At 48.7% G+C, this 14,050-nt stretch overlaps 1 protein-coding gene across 2 annotated transcripts in view; it reads left to right on the forward strand.

The window, feature by feature from the left end:
- The window catches only part of TANGO6 (transport and golgi organization 6 homolog), a 591,842-nt gene that overhangs the window by 486,258 nt on the left and 91,534 nt on the right, over window positions 1–14,050 (forward strand). For both annotated transcript variants that reach the window (XM_078668284.1, XM_078668285.1), the window contains one exon: window positions 482–633. In XM_078668284.1, coding sequence (XP_078524410.1) covers window positions 482–633 — 152 coding nt within the window. The remainder of the gene's footprint in view (window positions 1–481; window positions 634–14,050) is intronic.

Here is a 14,050-nt window from a genome sequence, read left to right on the forward strand (position 1 = left end):
GAAAAAAAAACGAATCAAAGAATATCCAAGCGTACACTCCCTGGGAGATAGATTTCTATATATATTTTTTTAAAGGTGCCCTCAAGGGAAAGAAGAATAATTAAAAAATATGTTCAAGAATGTATTATGGCCTTTTGTATAATTGTGGCTACATGCATTCATGTTTGCAAAAGGTATTGAGCCTGGGCAAGGAATGGAAAGGTGTTGTAATGTAAAAAGTGCAGATTTTTTAAGAACTGTATAGCGCTAGGGTGCTGTGCGAAATTGTTTAAGAACTGTATAGCGCTAGGGTGCTGCGCTAAATCTCGTACAGAAAGTATAGTGTCTATTGAAGTCTGTTTCATGCTTTGCTGATGTGGTTGTAGATGTTTTGGTTTCCATTTAAAAGCATCACAAAGATGTTGTGTGTCATGTTTCTTGCTTTCTCTCTGATAAACCACTTCTCTTTTCTGACTGTCGCATCACTTCTTGTCATCCACAGGTGATATGGTCTCTCACTATCGAGACCCTTTGATCCATGCCTTCTTAAGGGGAGCCCGGGACCCAGACAGTACCCTCCGAGCCAGCAGTCTCTCTAACCTTGGAGAGGTCTGCCAGAGACTTCATTTTGCACTAGGCTCAGTGGTTCATGAGGTAAGTGTATAAAACATATCTAAGTTTCTGAATGACTGTGTGATCACTATCAACCAAAAAGGGGTGTTATATTGGCTGGCCTTGCAATCTTGTAGAGATTGGAAACAAAATGTCATTAGGAAACCGCAGATTCTTCACCTTCTGAGTACCCTCCAGGTGCCAGTTTGGATCTGAAACCTTTTCCCCAGCAATAGTGCTCCTCGGTCGCCACTACTCTACTTGCCGATTATAATGCCAGAGTAGTATATCAGCAAACAAAACAAAATGATGGATGGCGTGCTGAAACTTTTTAAACACTCACCCCTAGTCAAGAGATCTGGGTTAAATCTATTGTTTTTTCCCCGCCATGCCACCCCAGTTTTTGACCCATCCAATGCAAATCAGTCTTGACTCTGCTTCCTAGTCCAGCCAGGACTGCTAGGCCAGGTCCAAACTGGGATGGCGTGGTGAATAAAAAAACGATGTATTTAACTCAGGTCTGTGACTGGGGGTGAATGTTAGATTTGTTCTGCATTCCATCCATAATTTGTGTTTATTTTTTATTTGTTGCCCGAAGTGAGGAGGGTATGCCCATGCTTACTATGCCACTGTATTCAAGCTAGCCTGGCTGATGCAGGTTGATACCCCGAAACCAGTCCCAGGATGCTTATTTTCCAGTCCAAGGAGGACCTGACCTGGCAGTTAGGGTGGGACTATTCCCATGGAGGGAGCAGGATCAAGACTGATTTGCATATGGCTGGGTCCAAACAGGGGTGGCGTGGTCAGCAAAAAAACTATGGATTTTACCCAAATATGTGACTGGGGGGTGAATATTTGATTTGTTCTCCATTCCGTCCAACATTTTTTTTTTTTGCATTGTAGTATATCAGTAAACACCCAGAATACTGTCAAATGTCTCCTCCTAAGATTTCATTGTTTAAACACTTTTGTAGATCCGCAAGAAAATGTCCTTAATGAACACACATTGTAAGAAGCTGACACTTTATGTGATATACTACTAAGTTGTTATATCTTGTAAAGAGTCAAGTGATTCCCTCAGAAGTGTACGGGGCTCAATATAAACCCAAAGTGCTCTGTTTGTGGTAGTGTGGGCGAGCAGCCTTAGCTCTAACACAGAGTATGAGACATTTGTTATACACACAGTGAGAAATAACTGACACAAGGCTCAAAAAGGAGATCCACACCAATGTTGTAAAAATGTGCTTCTTTTAACATTTATTTTAAGCCCAAGGTGCACGTTAACGGGTAAGTAGGTTTTTAAATAAAAAATACTTTTCACTTTAAAAAGTGGAAACGTACGGCAATTTTTCAGTTCAGCAGGGGTAACCTAAGGGAAGAAAATAAGAATGCGGTTTTGAAGGTAAGTACACAACTTACAAATCCAGTCTTTAGGGTTTCAGGTCAACACCAAGCAATGTTCAAACTAGTACCAAGAGTGCACCACCAGCGGCACAGGGGCTGCCGGATGCAGAGGTTACATTCAGGCTGTTAATCCAATGGAGACTGGGGAGATTGAAGGTGTGCTGCTCACAGGTAAGTAAAGCAGTGTCAGGGTCAATCTCTGAGAGTTAGGGTAAACACAGGAGGGGCCACAAGGCTGCACCAAACTTACACCCTCAGAAGCACAGGTTCCTCTTGGTGCAGAGTGTTAACACAGCGTTGGGAACCCAATGCAAATCAATGGGGAGATCGGTTTTGGTGAAAGGCTGCAGGCTCTGGCCAGGAGGCTGAATGAAAAAACCCACAACTGTGCAGGTAAATTCAGATGCTAGGGGACGTAGGGACACCGTTGGTCAAGCTTCCCAAGGCCCAGGGGCTTCGGGTGTTGGGGTGTCCTTTGGCACTGGGAGCAGCTTACCGGGCAGGTCGCAGTCAGGGGGATTCTTCGTATTGAAGCTGCAGGCATCAAGGTAGAGTCCGGCAGGGATCAGCACATAGTAGATTCTGACATAGAATCACTGTGAACCTTCGCAGGACCGGTGGGTCACTTGGACTCGGGACATGGCCGTCGGGTGCAGTGGTGGGTCTGCAGGCGGTTTTGCGGTTCCTCAGGGCAGAGCTCTTCGGTTTTAAAGTTGGTTTCTTCTTGGACAGGTCCGCTGTCCACAGGAGTTTCTTGATCTTTATAGAAGGCAGGCAGTTCTCCCAGGGTTTAGGAGGTCAATATTGTAGTAGTATATTTGCTCATGTAAATGTGCCCACGCATGCAATATAGGGCAACAGAAACCCTCTTTCCTACACACTTGAGATCTGCATGTGGTGCCTGACCATGACTCCACAGCCTGTGGCTTCGATTGATGCATCTGAATGCCATTAAATAGAGGGAGGCCAAGCTATTTCTAGCAAAGGAAGGGAATGACCTATCAAATGATCTTCCCACAAAAGAACACTATGGGAAGGAGAAATACTCTCAAGGAAACGGTTATGCTGCTTGGACTGTTTGGAGTATCAACAGCCTTCCCTGCCGCTGGACTATTTCTCGTTGTCTGAGAAAATCCCGACACTGAAAAAGATGAAGCCAGAATTCCTGACTCCTATCTGCTGACCCAGCGCAAGTAGAGTCTTCTGGCAGGGAATGCTGGATTTGTTAAGGACAGTTCCAGTACCATATGTCCACTTCCCAAGGGTGCGCTCACTCCTGGGGGTTTGATGAGTCCAGTGGTTCAGACCCTTGACTTCATGTCTCCATAGTCTCCGGCACCTAAGAAGTCCGTGTCTTACAAGGAGTCATCCCCATAATAGTGGGTGTAACCTCTGATGCCGATTCAGAACCCGCCCTTGGAGCCGTCCTTAGCACTGCCGTCAAAGCTAACTCACAGGGTGGCAAAGGAAACGATTAAGGCATGTTTTATTGACGATCCCTTGGCGGAGCATCTTTCTAGAGTCCAGAAATGTGCCTGGTTGGAAGTACTGTTGGCTCTGACTGGTGCCTATGTTGTGCCTGATATGCATTATGCTCTTTCAGAAGATGATGAATTAGAGCCTGATAGCTGCTTTCGTACTCACAACACTAATGCTCGTTTACATCTTGATTTACAAAGTGCAAGTGTCCTTTAGAAAGGTATATCACTTTCACTTCTGGATCTCTTTCAAAGTCTCTTTACTCAATCCGGTGGTAAGAAAAGCAGCAGAGGCATTGCACTTAACATTACTTTCTATGGAGACCAAATCTAATGGTTTGACAGAAATCTTGCAAACCCCCTTCTGTTAAGCTCTTACATCCCTTGAAAACCCCTTTTTGCTGTCAGCGGCCAACAGACAGCCAGACGGCACAGACCTCCTTGTGTGACCAGAAGTTCTTTTCATTGCATCCTTCGTCAGTAAGTTTGGTGATCCAAGCCTCCTCCTTGAAGTTGAACCTGAAAACCTTTCCCACAGCCTCTCTAGGTGGAAAGTGTACAAGTTTGGACTCTACAAAGCCTTTGCTTCTAGCAATTGTTCCTTCTACATGACGAACACCACTTGCTTTCTAGGCCATTGTGTCCACACCTAGTAGGACCAGGTAAAGCTGATGAATCGCAGTCTTCCATATCACATGAAAAAGCTCTTCACAGATTTGGACAACATGGTTTGGAGACTGTGGCTCAGTCCATAGGCACAGCTATCACCCTATCCCAGCTCTCTTGGATGCACTTCAGGAGCTTTTCTAGCCATGTCCAGGCTACACTTAAGGACATGCCTCTCTATACCGAGCTGCTATTTTGCGAGAAGGCGGACTCCTTTCTGGAATACCTCAAGAAAAACAGCTCTATGGCTCCCTCACTTGACGTAGCTTCCCCAGTGAAGCGGTTTCATTAGCAGTACAGAAAATGTAGAGGCTATTCCAGGGCTCAGCTGCCCTTGCAGTGCTAGTGGGCTGGGGTGGATCTGTGGCTCTGCTGCCTCAAAAACCTCCCTGACTCTCTTCACCTTAAGCCACCATGTTCTGATGGGAGTAGGGTCTCCCATTTTCTCACCAACTGGGAGACTATCACAACAGATCACTGTGTCATCCAGCTTATCTGCGATGGCCATGCTCTACCCTTCTTGTCCCTTCCCCGAACCACCCTCCTTTCACCAGATCGTGCATTCCAGTTCATGCCTCGATCTTGGAAGTGTAAGTTCTTTCCGTACCAAACAAGGGGGGCATTTCAGTGCTGCCTCTGGAAGAAAAGGACATGAGATTTTACTCCAGCTACTTCTGTGATCCCAAGGAGGACAGAGGGCTAAGGCCTACAGTGGAACTCTACACCTAGAACCTTTTAATTTAGTAGGATACATTCAAGATGTTGTCCCTGGGCATATTCCTACTGGCCCTTAATGTGAGAGATTGGGCAGCATCCCTAGATGTCCTAGATTGCTACCTATTTTCTTTGTCTAGCCCTACTTGCTCCCAGACATTATCTGGGTTTTATTAAAGGATCCCAGCATTATCAGTTCATAGTACTACCATTCTAACTCACAACAGCACCATGCATTTTCACAGAAGTGCTGGAAGTTATGGCGGCTTCGGTGCTGACGTGAACAGTCTACAGACTATGAGGCTTGAACCACTGGCTAGTGAAGGCTGAGTCTCTGGTTCTGGTCAAAGACCACCACCTGCAACGCACTATGACCTTCCTTCTTGATTTGAGCTTTACGGTCAACATCCAGAAATCTCATCTTACTCCCACACTGGGGCTAACCTTCCAAAAAGCGGTGCTGGACATGACCCGCATGGATGCTTTTCCTCCATCTCAGAGGATTACTGATATTCGGCAGATGGTTTTGAAGTTTCTGGTTCACTTGTATCACTGTACTGTATATCTAATGCTTGCTGGGTTTGAAGGCCTCATGCATCCTGTTGGTGCCACACTCCAAATGGTGGATGAGAGCTCCTCCGTGGTGCTTGAGGAGAAAACGGTGGCGCTCATCCCAAGAAAGCCTCTTCGTTTGGCTACAGATAGAGTCTGACTATCCCAATCTGCACTGATGGATGTGTCCCTCCAATCGTTGGGTTGTGCCTTGAACTCTTGTTGGGTGCAATTCAAAGTGAGCGCCACACCCTGAAGTGACTGGCATGATCTCCTCCAGATTGTGGCGCCCATATGTAGATCTCTTCACTGTGGCCCAGAGCTGTATGCGTCCTCATTGTTGTGCCATACACTTCCTTCTAAATGATTCATTGGTGGACGCCTTAAGGTTCAATAGGCTGGCTGTACGCATTCCTGCCAATTTCACTCAGTCAAATGTGTTGTGGAAGATGTGGTAAGATTGGCCACAGCTGATTCTTATTCCCAAGCCTGGGCGAGGAGGCCCCGATACCTAAATATGTTGCCACTCAGTAGTTAGCTTCTTCTCTGTCTTTCCTGAGCAGGGGTAACCTGCTCTTGCAGCAAAATGGTACAGGTCCTGTACCCAAGTGCCAGAAGCTGCTACTGCACACATGGAGATAGAGCGTGCCAGCTCGAGTCCTTCTTTAGACCTTCTTAAGTTACAGAAGTCATCATGGGAGCCAGGACACACACTATCGAATATATTTATGTAGGGGCGCTTAAACAGATTTGATCCATAATGATGTTTGCCTGAACCTTTTACGGTTGTGCCTTTCTGATGTTCTATGCTTTGTACTGTCTCTGTGCCATCCCTCTTCGGTTTTTCACTCTGAAGATGTGTCTACTGGGTGGCAATGACTTCGGCTCGTAGAGTCAGTGAACTTCAGGCCCCTTCGATTAGACCACCATTTACAGTATTCTACCCAGATACGACACTCTTTGCCACTCTACAACACTCACATCTATGACACTCTCTTCTTCACCACTAGTTTTTAGGTCTCGGGTAGCGTAGGCTGCACACATGCGCAGTCTCGCTGGCGAGATTTAATGAGTCTGAGGAGCGAGGGTTAACCCCACCCCTCTTCTCCATTGGCTGGACTCCTGAACGGCGTCCAACCATTGGAGACGAGGTCTCAGTGTTGTCATTGTCTCGCTGTAAGCCCCGTCCTTTTCGGATTGGGGGGCGTGTTTTTTAAGTTTGTTCTACCCTCTTCTCCATTGGCTGGAATGGTAAATAACAAGTCAAAAACACGCCAGTTGTTTACATTCCAGCCAATGGAGAAGAGGGGAGAAATAAAAACACGCCCCCCAGTCTGAAAAGGACGGGGCTTAGTTCCTACGTGTTTACCTGCTCCTCGTCGCCTCCTCTCCCCCACCCCTCTTCTCACCTCTCCCCTCTTCTCAACTCTCTCCTCTCCTTTCTCCTGGGCTCTCCCCCTCCTGTCCTGGCCGGTGCGCTCCCTGGTTGCCGCTGCTGCGGGGCTCCTCCTCCCCCCTTTCCCGGCCGAGACAGAGCTCCAGCCCAGCCACTGCCGCCAGCCCAGCCTGATGGTGCTTCTTCTCGAGCAGGAGAGCAGCGGGCCGCCTTCATTGCTGGTCGCGTGGTGACCGGGGTGTGGGGTTTTAATTGATTATGGCAGATGGATGAGTTCGGGAGGCCGCAGATTTCAGGCTCTTTCCCGTAGGCTGATCCGGCGCCAGGTCGGTCAGTCCTTCATTCGAGGATGGGGCCGCCATGAATTTTGTGAAGTTGAATAGAGGCATCAGTGCTTAAGGCAACGAGAATTTACAATGATGTATTTGGATGACTGCATTGGCACTGCGAGCCTTCTTAATTTAAACGAGGACTGCTTAAGTTCACGTGCCTTTTCATGCATCATATAACGTTTTTTCGCACACGGTTGTTCTTGTTAAATTGTGGTATTGCGGGTGAAGCACCAACGTTCAAGCTGTTCCTCCGCTCACCTCCCGCCCCATTTACAACATACATTACGGTAATGCACGAGGGAAACATTTTGGAACAGCGCTCAGCCTCCCCTCCTTAGCCGATGCAACGTGCGTGATTCTTTGCTACTGAGGAGAGCGTGCAACACTGTACAATTCATGAAAGATTTGAGCCCTCATCAATCCTGCTCTGATTCCTCCTGAGGCACAGCCGGGAGCAGCTAGAAAGATTGCATTTCTCACTGTTTTTAACCTTAAAAATTGTTGTTTTTAAAAACTCACTCACTCTTCCTGTTGCACGACTGCAGTGTACAGGGACCCCTTCAGCCAGCAAAACGAGCGCTGGTGAGGGCGAAATCGCCGATCTTTCAGAACCGCCATTCCCCACGCCCTGACTGGGACACGCCCACCCCGAGGCCACGCCCACTGCTAATCGCTACAAAGGCGCGCTGACTCACAAACGCGCAGATAACCGATTCCTCCTGAGGCACAGCCGGGAGCAGCTAGAAAGATTGCATTTCTCACTGTTTTTGACCTTAAAAATAGTTGTTTTTAAAAACTCACTCACTCTTCCTGTTGCACGACTGCAGTGTACAGGGACCCCTTCAGCCAGGAAAACGAGCGCTGATAAGGGCGAAATCGCCGATCTTTCAGAACCGCCATTCCCCACGCCCTGACTGTGACACGCCCACCCGAGGCCACGCCCACTGCTAATCGCTACAAAGGCGCGCTGACTCACAAACGCGCAGATAACCGATTCCTCCTGAGGCACAGCCGGGAGCAGCTAGAAAGATTACATTTCTCACTGTTTTTAACCTTAAAAATTGTTGTTTTTAAAAACTCACTCACTCTTCCTGTTGCACGACTGCAGTGTACAGGGATCCCTTCAGCCAGCAAAACGAGCGCTGGTAAGGGCGAAATCGCCGATCTTTCAGAACCGCCATTCCCCACGCCCTGACTGGGACACGCCCACCCCGAGGCCACGCCCACTCCTCAATCCTCAATATAAATATGTGCATGTACCGGAGGCGCAGCGGACGAGCGCAGCGGGCGCGATGATTGCGCGCCAAAGGCGCGAATAAGGCAAGCACGTCTGCGCTCGTCCGCGCCGAGTCTGGGCCCAGGGCCACCCCCCTTACATCTCAAGCTTCAGAGCCCAGATACTACAGTGGCAAAACCCTCCACAGCCTCAGGCCTCCGCCAGCATTTGCACTCGGCATACTTATCATGCCGACGCCTTGCCTCAAGTCTGTCCCAAATGCCATCTACCCCTTAATACCAAACCAAACCCGGAACTCACATATGATTTTCGCTTGTTCCTACTGAACTGTCGCTCCCTGCCGAAACACAGCGCCAAAATGGCACTATTAATAGAGGAATACACTCCAGACATATTGTTTCTGACGGAAACCTGGCTGACACCTGAGTCCGACCCTGCGGTTGTAGACGCTCTTCCGTCAGGCTTCCAAATCAGTCGGCTAGACCGACCCAAAGGGAGAGGAGGAGGTCTGGCAATAATCTACAAAGAACAATATCACTGTAGAGTTGCTCCGGAAACCATCCCGGACTGTGAGAGTCTTGCTTTTAACATCGAACTCTCACCTAACGGCTGCTTCTCAGGCACTCTTGTCTACCGCCCCCCTGGCCCCCGAAGCAGTTCCACGGAAACCTACCGTCAAGTGTGGCCGAACGAGTCAGTACCACGTCCAACTTTACTCTGCTTGGCGATCTCAACCTGCATTTTGACTCTTCACTAGACCACATAGCCGCCACCTTAGCAGACGATCTAGCAGCCCTGCAACTCACCCAACGTGTTACAACCCCCACTCACGTCAAGGGCCACCTGCTGGACCCTGTTTTCAGCAACTGCCCTGATCTTCTAGCCGGCCCACCTATCCCCCTGCCATGGACAGACCACTTCATGGTTCCCATCTGCTGGACCGCGCTTAAACCTCCATCAATTGTACCCACTACCAAGCTCATGCGAGCCTGGTCCCGCCTCGCGGTGGATAACTGGGCCACCAAACTTGCTAGCACTCAACCCCGTGATCACGAGGATCCTGGCCTAGCCAACCAGGCCTACGTCAACTGGATCACACAAACCCTAGACACAACACTCCCAATAAATAAGACTACGCTGAAACGCCCCCACAAAACTGCCCCCTGGTATACGGACTCTCTCAGGGACAAGAAACGTCTATGCAGAAGACTGGAAAGACGGTGGCGCTCAGATTACTCGGCAGACAATAAAACCCGCTACCGAGAATCTATCAGCGAATACAAAACGCAAGTAAAAACAGCCCAGGCCACATATTTCTCCGATAGAATAGTGATGGCCAAATCTAAACCGAAGGAGATTTTTCACATCGTGAAACAGTTAATGAAGCCTCCCCCCGCCTTGCAGGTCGAAAAATCCACCACCCACTGTAATAACGTTGCTGAATTCTTCTACCAAAAAGTAAACACCATCTACTCAGCCTTTCCCCCACCACCAAAAACATCACCTCCTCTATCCAACCCAATAAATCCCCAATACCATACCCCCCCCCCACTACCTCAATCCACTTTTACTCACTTTCCCCTACTGGACCTCACAACCCTTGAATCCTTAGCGAAGAGAGTCAAATCCGGATCCCCTGACGACCCAGCCCCGCCAGACATAATAATGGCCGCCTCCCAGGTCACCCTGCCTATAATTAGGGAGGTAATAAATGCTTCAATCACCTCTAGCACTGTTCCGGTCGTCTGGAAGCAGGCCAAGGTCAGAGGTCTACTAAAAAAGCCCAATCTAGACCCAACTGACCTGGGTAACTACCGACCCATCTCCCTGCTCCCCTGGGTGAGCAAGATCCTAGAAAAACATGTAAATCATGATCTAGTAAACTTTTTGGAAAACTTTCACTTACTAGACTCCACGCAGACGGGCTTCAGACCGAAACACGGGACCGAGACCGCCCTCCTCATGGTCACCGAGGAAGCCAGAAAAATCCTGGATCAAGGAGGGTCAGTGGCAGTGATCCTCCTTGACCTAAGCGCAGCGTTCGATACGGTCAGTCACGACACCCTGCTGTACCGTATGTCCTGTGCCGGGATTAAGGACAAAGCCTGGTCGTGGTTCAAGTCCTTTCTAGAGGATAGATCCTTTAGAGTCTTTGAGGGTGAGTCCGTCTCCTCCAGCAGACCTTTGAAGTGTGGAGTCCCCCAGGGCTCCTCTCTGAGCCCCGCACTCTTCAACCTGTACATGAGGCCACTGGCTGAGGTCGTCCGTCCTTTCGGGATTAAGATCATCTCGTATGCGGACGACACGCAGCTGGTAGTCTCACTGGCGCAGGACCGACCTGCATCAGGTGGGCTCAGAGAGTGCCTAGAAGAGGTGAAGACCTGGATGTCCTCTTCATCCCTCAAGTTGAACGGGGACAAAACGGAGCTGATGCTCCTAGGCCCCCCAGATCTCCACCTCCCCGACGCCCTGTGGGTCTGGGTCTTCCTCCAACTCCCAAAGACAACATCAAGAGCCTCGGAGTCTGGTTGGACAGATCCCTATCTTTCAACATGCAAGCCACAAAACTGTCAGCCACCTGTTTTGGCATCATGAGGATGCTAAAGAAAATCTTCCCATGGAAGCCAAACAGGTGGCTATACAAGGGCTTATACAATCACGCCTTGACTTTAATAATGTGCTCTATCTCGGCGAGCCCGCTTACTGCTGGAGATCCCGCGCAGACAATCAGTGAGGGCCGGACTGGTTAGCCTCCACTGGCTACCGGTTCGCCAAAGAATTCTGTTTAAGGCAATGTGCATTGCCCATCAAGCCTTCTGGGACACTAGTCCGAGTATCACTCGCGACCTAGTCACTCACTACACGCCCAACAGAAGCCTTCGCTCCAGCCAGACCTTTCTAGCAGTGGCTCCTAGAATAAAAAGATCCAGATCCGGCGGCAGGACTTTTGCCCACAACGCCTCCAGAACTTGGAATGCCCTTCCACTACACCTCAGAGCCAATCCCAATCTCACCATGTTTCGCAAACAGCTTAAAACCCTCCTTTTTAACTCACCCCTTTAACCTCAACCCTCTTCCCTATCTGTCTCTCCGGTAGGTTCTGGTTATTGCTAGCGCTTGGACGCCTCAGGGCAACAATTCGCGCTCTACAAATCCACATCAAATCAAATCAAATATATTACCCGCATCCTCGCTCTCTCAAAGTGCCTCACAACTCCAGCTCTCCTCTTTCCATAAATCACTAGCACGGTGCTCATGTAAAGCGCCTCACTACCTTCGGGTCGAGTTCGCGCTACATAAATCTGCAATACAAAACATACAAAACAAAACGCAAGGTTGATTTACATGTAACGTTTTTAATCCTATCCCATTTTTACATGTCATTTCATGTATTAGTATGACAAAATGTATACGCTACTGTTGGAACCGAGGCTTTCATGGTAAAGAGTTGTTAAGCAGTTTAAAGTTGTTGTGGCACTTTTGGCTAGAATTTTTTTTATTGTATTTCCACTTTCTGTCATTTTATACAGAATCATAAATACCCATGATTTTGGTACAGAAATTCTAAAAACGCCAAGGCAAAACGACGCGTTGCAGGAGCAAGAGCCAGTCCCTGTTCTCCACTTTTGTTTAAGTTGTGGGGTATCTGAATACACTTCCGGGCAAGTCCTAAAAACATTCCGGGTACGTGGATTATTTTGAAGGCGTTGATTTCCTGTGAACGCAGCTTTATTCCGTGTTCTGTTTACACCATGACACACTTTCGGTTTCTGCATTCAAAATTCCGGGGACTCGTGGGAGCGGATAGTTTCTAATTTCTTGGAAATGGAAGAACTCCAGCGGAGCCTCCTGCAGCGGAAAAGGCTGCCTCTGGTCACTCAGCTGCAGGTGGCCGATATTTGGGTCCTGCTGTGGCAGAAAGGGCTGTTCACTCAGGACATGATCGAAGACATTTGGGTACGGGTAGGCATAGCTTCTACGTTTTCTCTTTGCTTGTGTGTGACATTTCCATATTCTCAGTGTGTTTAGTATGGGTGAAGTTTCAGTACATTATGTGTAATCCCTCGAGTGACACATTAGCACAAATAGCGCTATTATGTGGTTCTACTGATGGGCACTCCAATGGCCATTTTAATACACATAACTAACCAGACAATACAAAAATCACAAACTCTTCAGGGAAGTAAGTGTACTGACTTACGTTCTGATCCCAAACTGTCCTCCCCGACCCCTCCAGGCACACACGCACACTGCCCTCGGACACCTCGGCGGTGTTCGTGCCTGAGACGCCTCTGCTCTGAAGCCCGGTAATACACGGAAGCCACCCAGCTTCGGCTATGGGCCCAGGGAGTCTAGGGGGTGGGGGTGTCGCAGGCTCCGCTTTGGTTTGGGGTGGGTGAACGATGGTCATGTCTGGACCACAGAGGGGCACCCGCCCACCCACCCCTTGTTCGTGCCTGAGCCGCTGCGCCTCCGTGCCTCAGAGGCAGATCAAAGACTTGTCTGGTGGTGGGTGGGAGATACGCTGGAGGGGCCCTTTGAAGTTAGATGGAGAGTGAAACTTTCCCTAAGGCAGCCCGCCACATTCAGTACTGTGTGTGTGTGTGGCTCTTTGTGTGTGTTGGGCTCTGTATGTGCGGCTCTGTGTGTGTGTGGGGCTCTATGTGTGTGTGGGGCTCTGTGTGTGTGTGGCTCTGTGTGTGTGTGTGTGTGGCTCTGTGTGTGTGTGTGTGTGTGGCTCTGTGTGTGTGTGTGGCTCTGTGTGTGTGTGGCTCTGTGTGTGGCTGTGGCTGTGTGCCTGTGTGTGTCTGTGTGTGTGTGTGGGGGGCTCTGTGTGTGTGGGGGGGTCTGTGTGTGGGGGGGGGGCTCTGTGTGTGTGTGTGGCTCTGTGTGTGTGTGTGGCTCTGTGTGTGTGTGGCTCTGTGTGTGTGGCTCTGTGTGTGTGTGTGTGGCTGTGTGCCTGTGTGTGTCTGTGTGTGTGTGTGTGGGGCTCTGTGTGTGTGGGGAGCTCTGTGTGTGTGGGGGGGGTCTGTGTGTGTGTGTGTGTGTGTGTGGCTCTGTGTGTGTGTGTGTGGCTGTGTGCCTGTGTGTGTCTGTGTGTGTGTGTGTGGGGCTCTGTGTGTGTGGGGAGCTCTGTGTGTGTGGGGAGCTCTGTGTGTGTGGGGGGGTCTGTGTGTGTGTGGGGGGGCTCTGCGTGTGTGTGTGGCTCTTTGTGTGGGTGCAAATGCAATAGGTCACGCTTTTGCGAGGGATTAAGCTATTGGCATTGTAAATGACAATGCCATTTATTTATGTTTTAAAAACAAAAACATAAAGAAAAATAATGTCATGTGCAATGCCAATAGCTCTAACTTTAACAAAGACAAGACCATTACATTGTAAATGCTTGTTAGTGATGCTAAACAGCAGCCACACTACTGTACAACATGGCTAAAACACATTGGCAAAGTCAGTCGCTTTTGCATATTTATTTATTTATAAAGGGTGAGACCTATTTCTTTGCCAATGCTTGTTACTCTTTAGCAGTGCAAAAGTGTATTAATGGCAGTGTGTGCACTACATACATATGTGTAAGATAGCAAATGTAACAAACCATAAAATAAAACAAGGAATATTAAACATTGAATAATATTCAAGCCTTACATATATGTGTAACATAGCATGTGCAATATTACAAATA

The sequence above is a fragment of the Lissotriton helveticus genome, chromosome 12 (assembly GCF_964261635.1).
Source record: "Lissotriton helveticus chromosome 12, aLisHel1.1, whole genome shotgun sequence".
NCBI classification, from domain to species: Eukaryota; Metazoa; Chordata; class Amphibia; order Caudata; family Salamandridae; genus Lissotriton; species Lissotriton helveticus.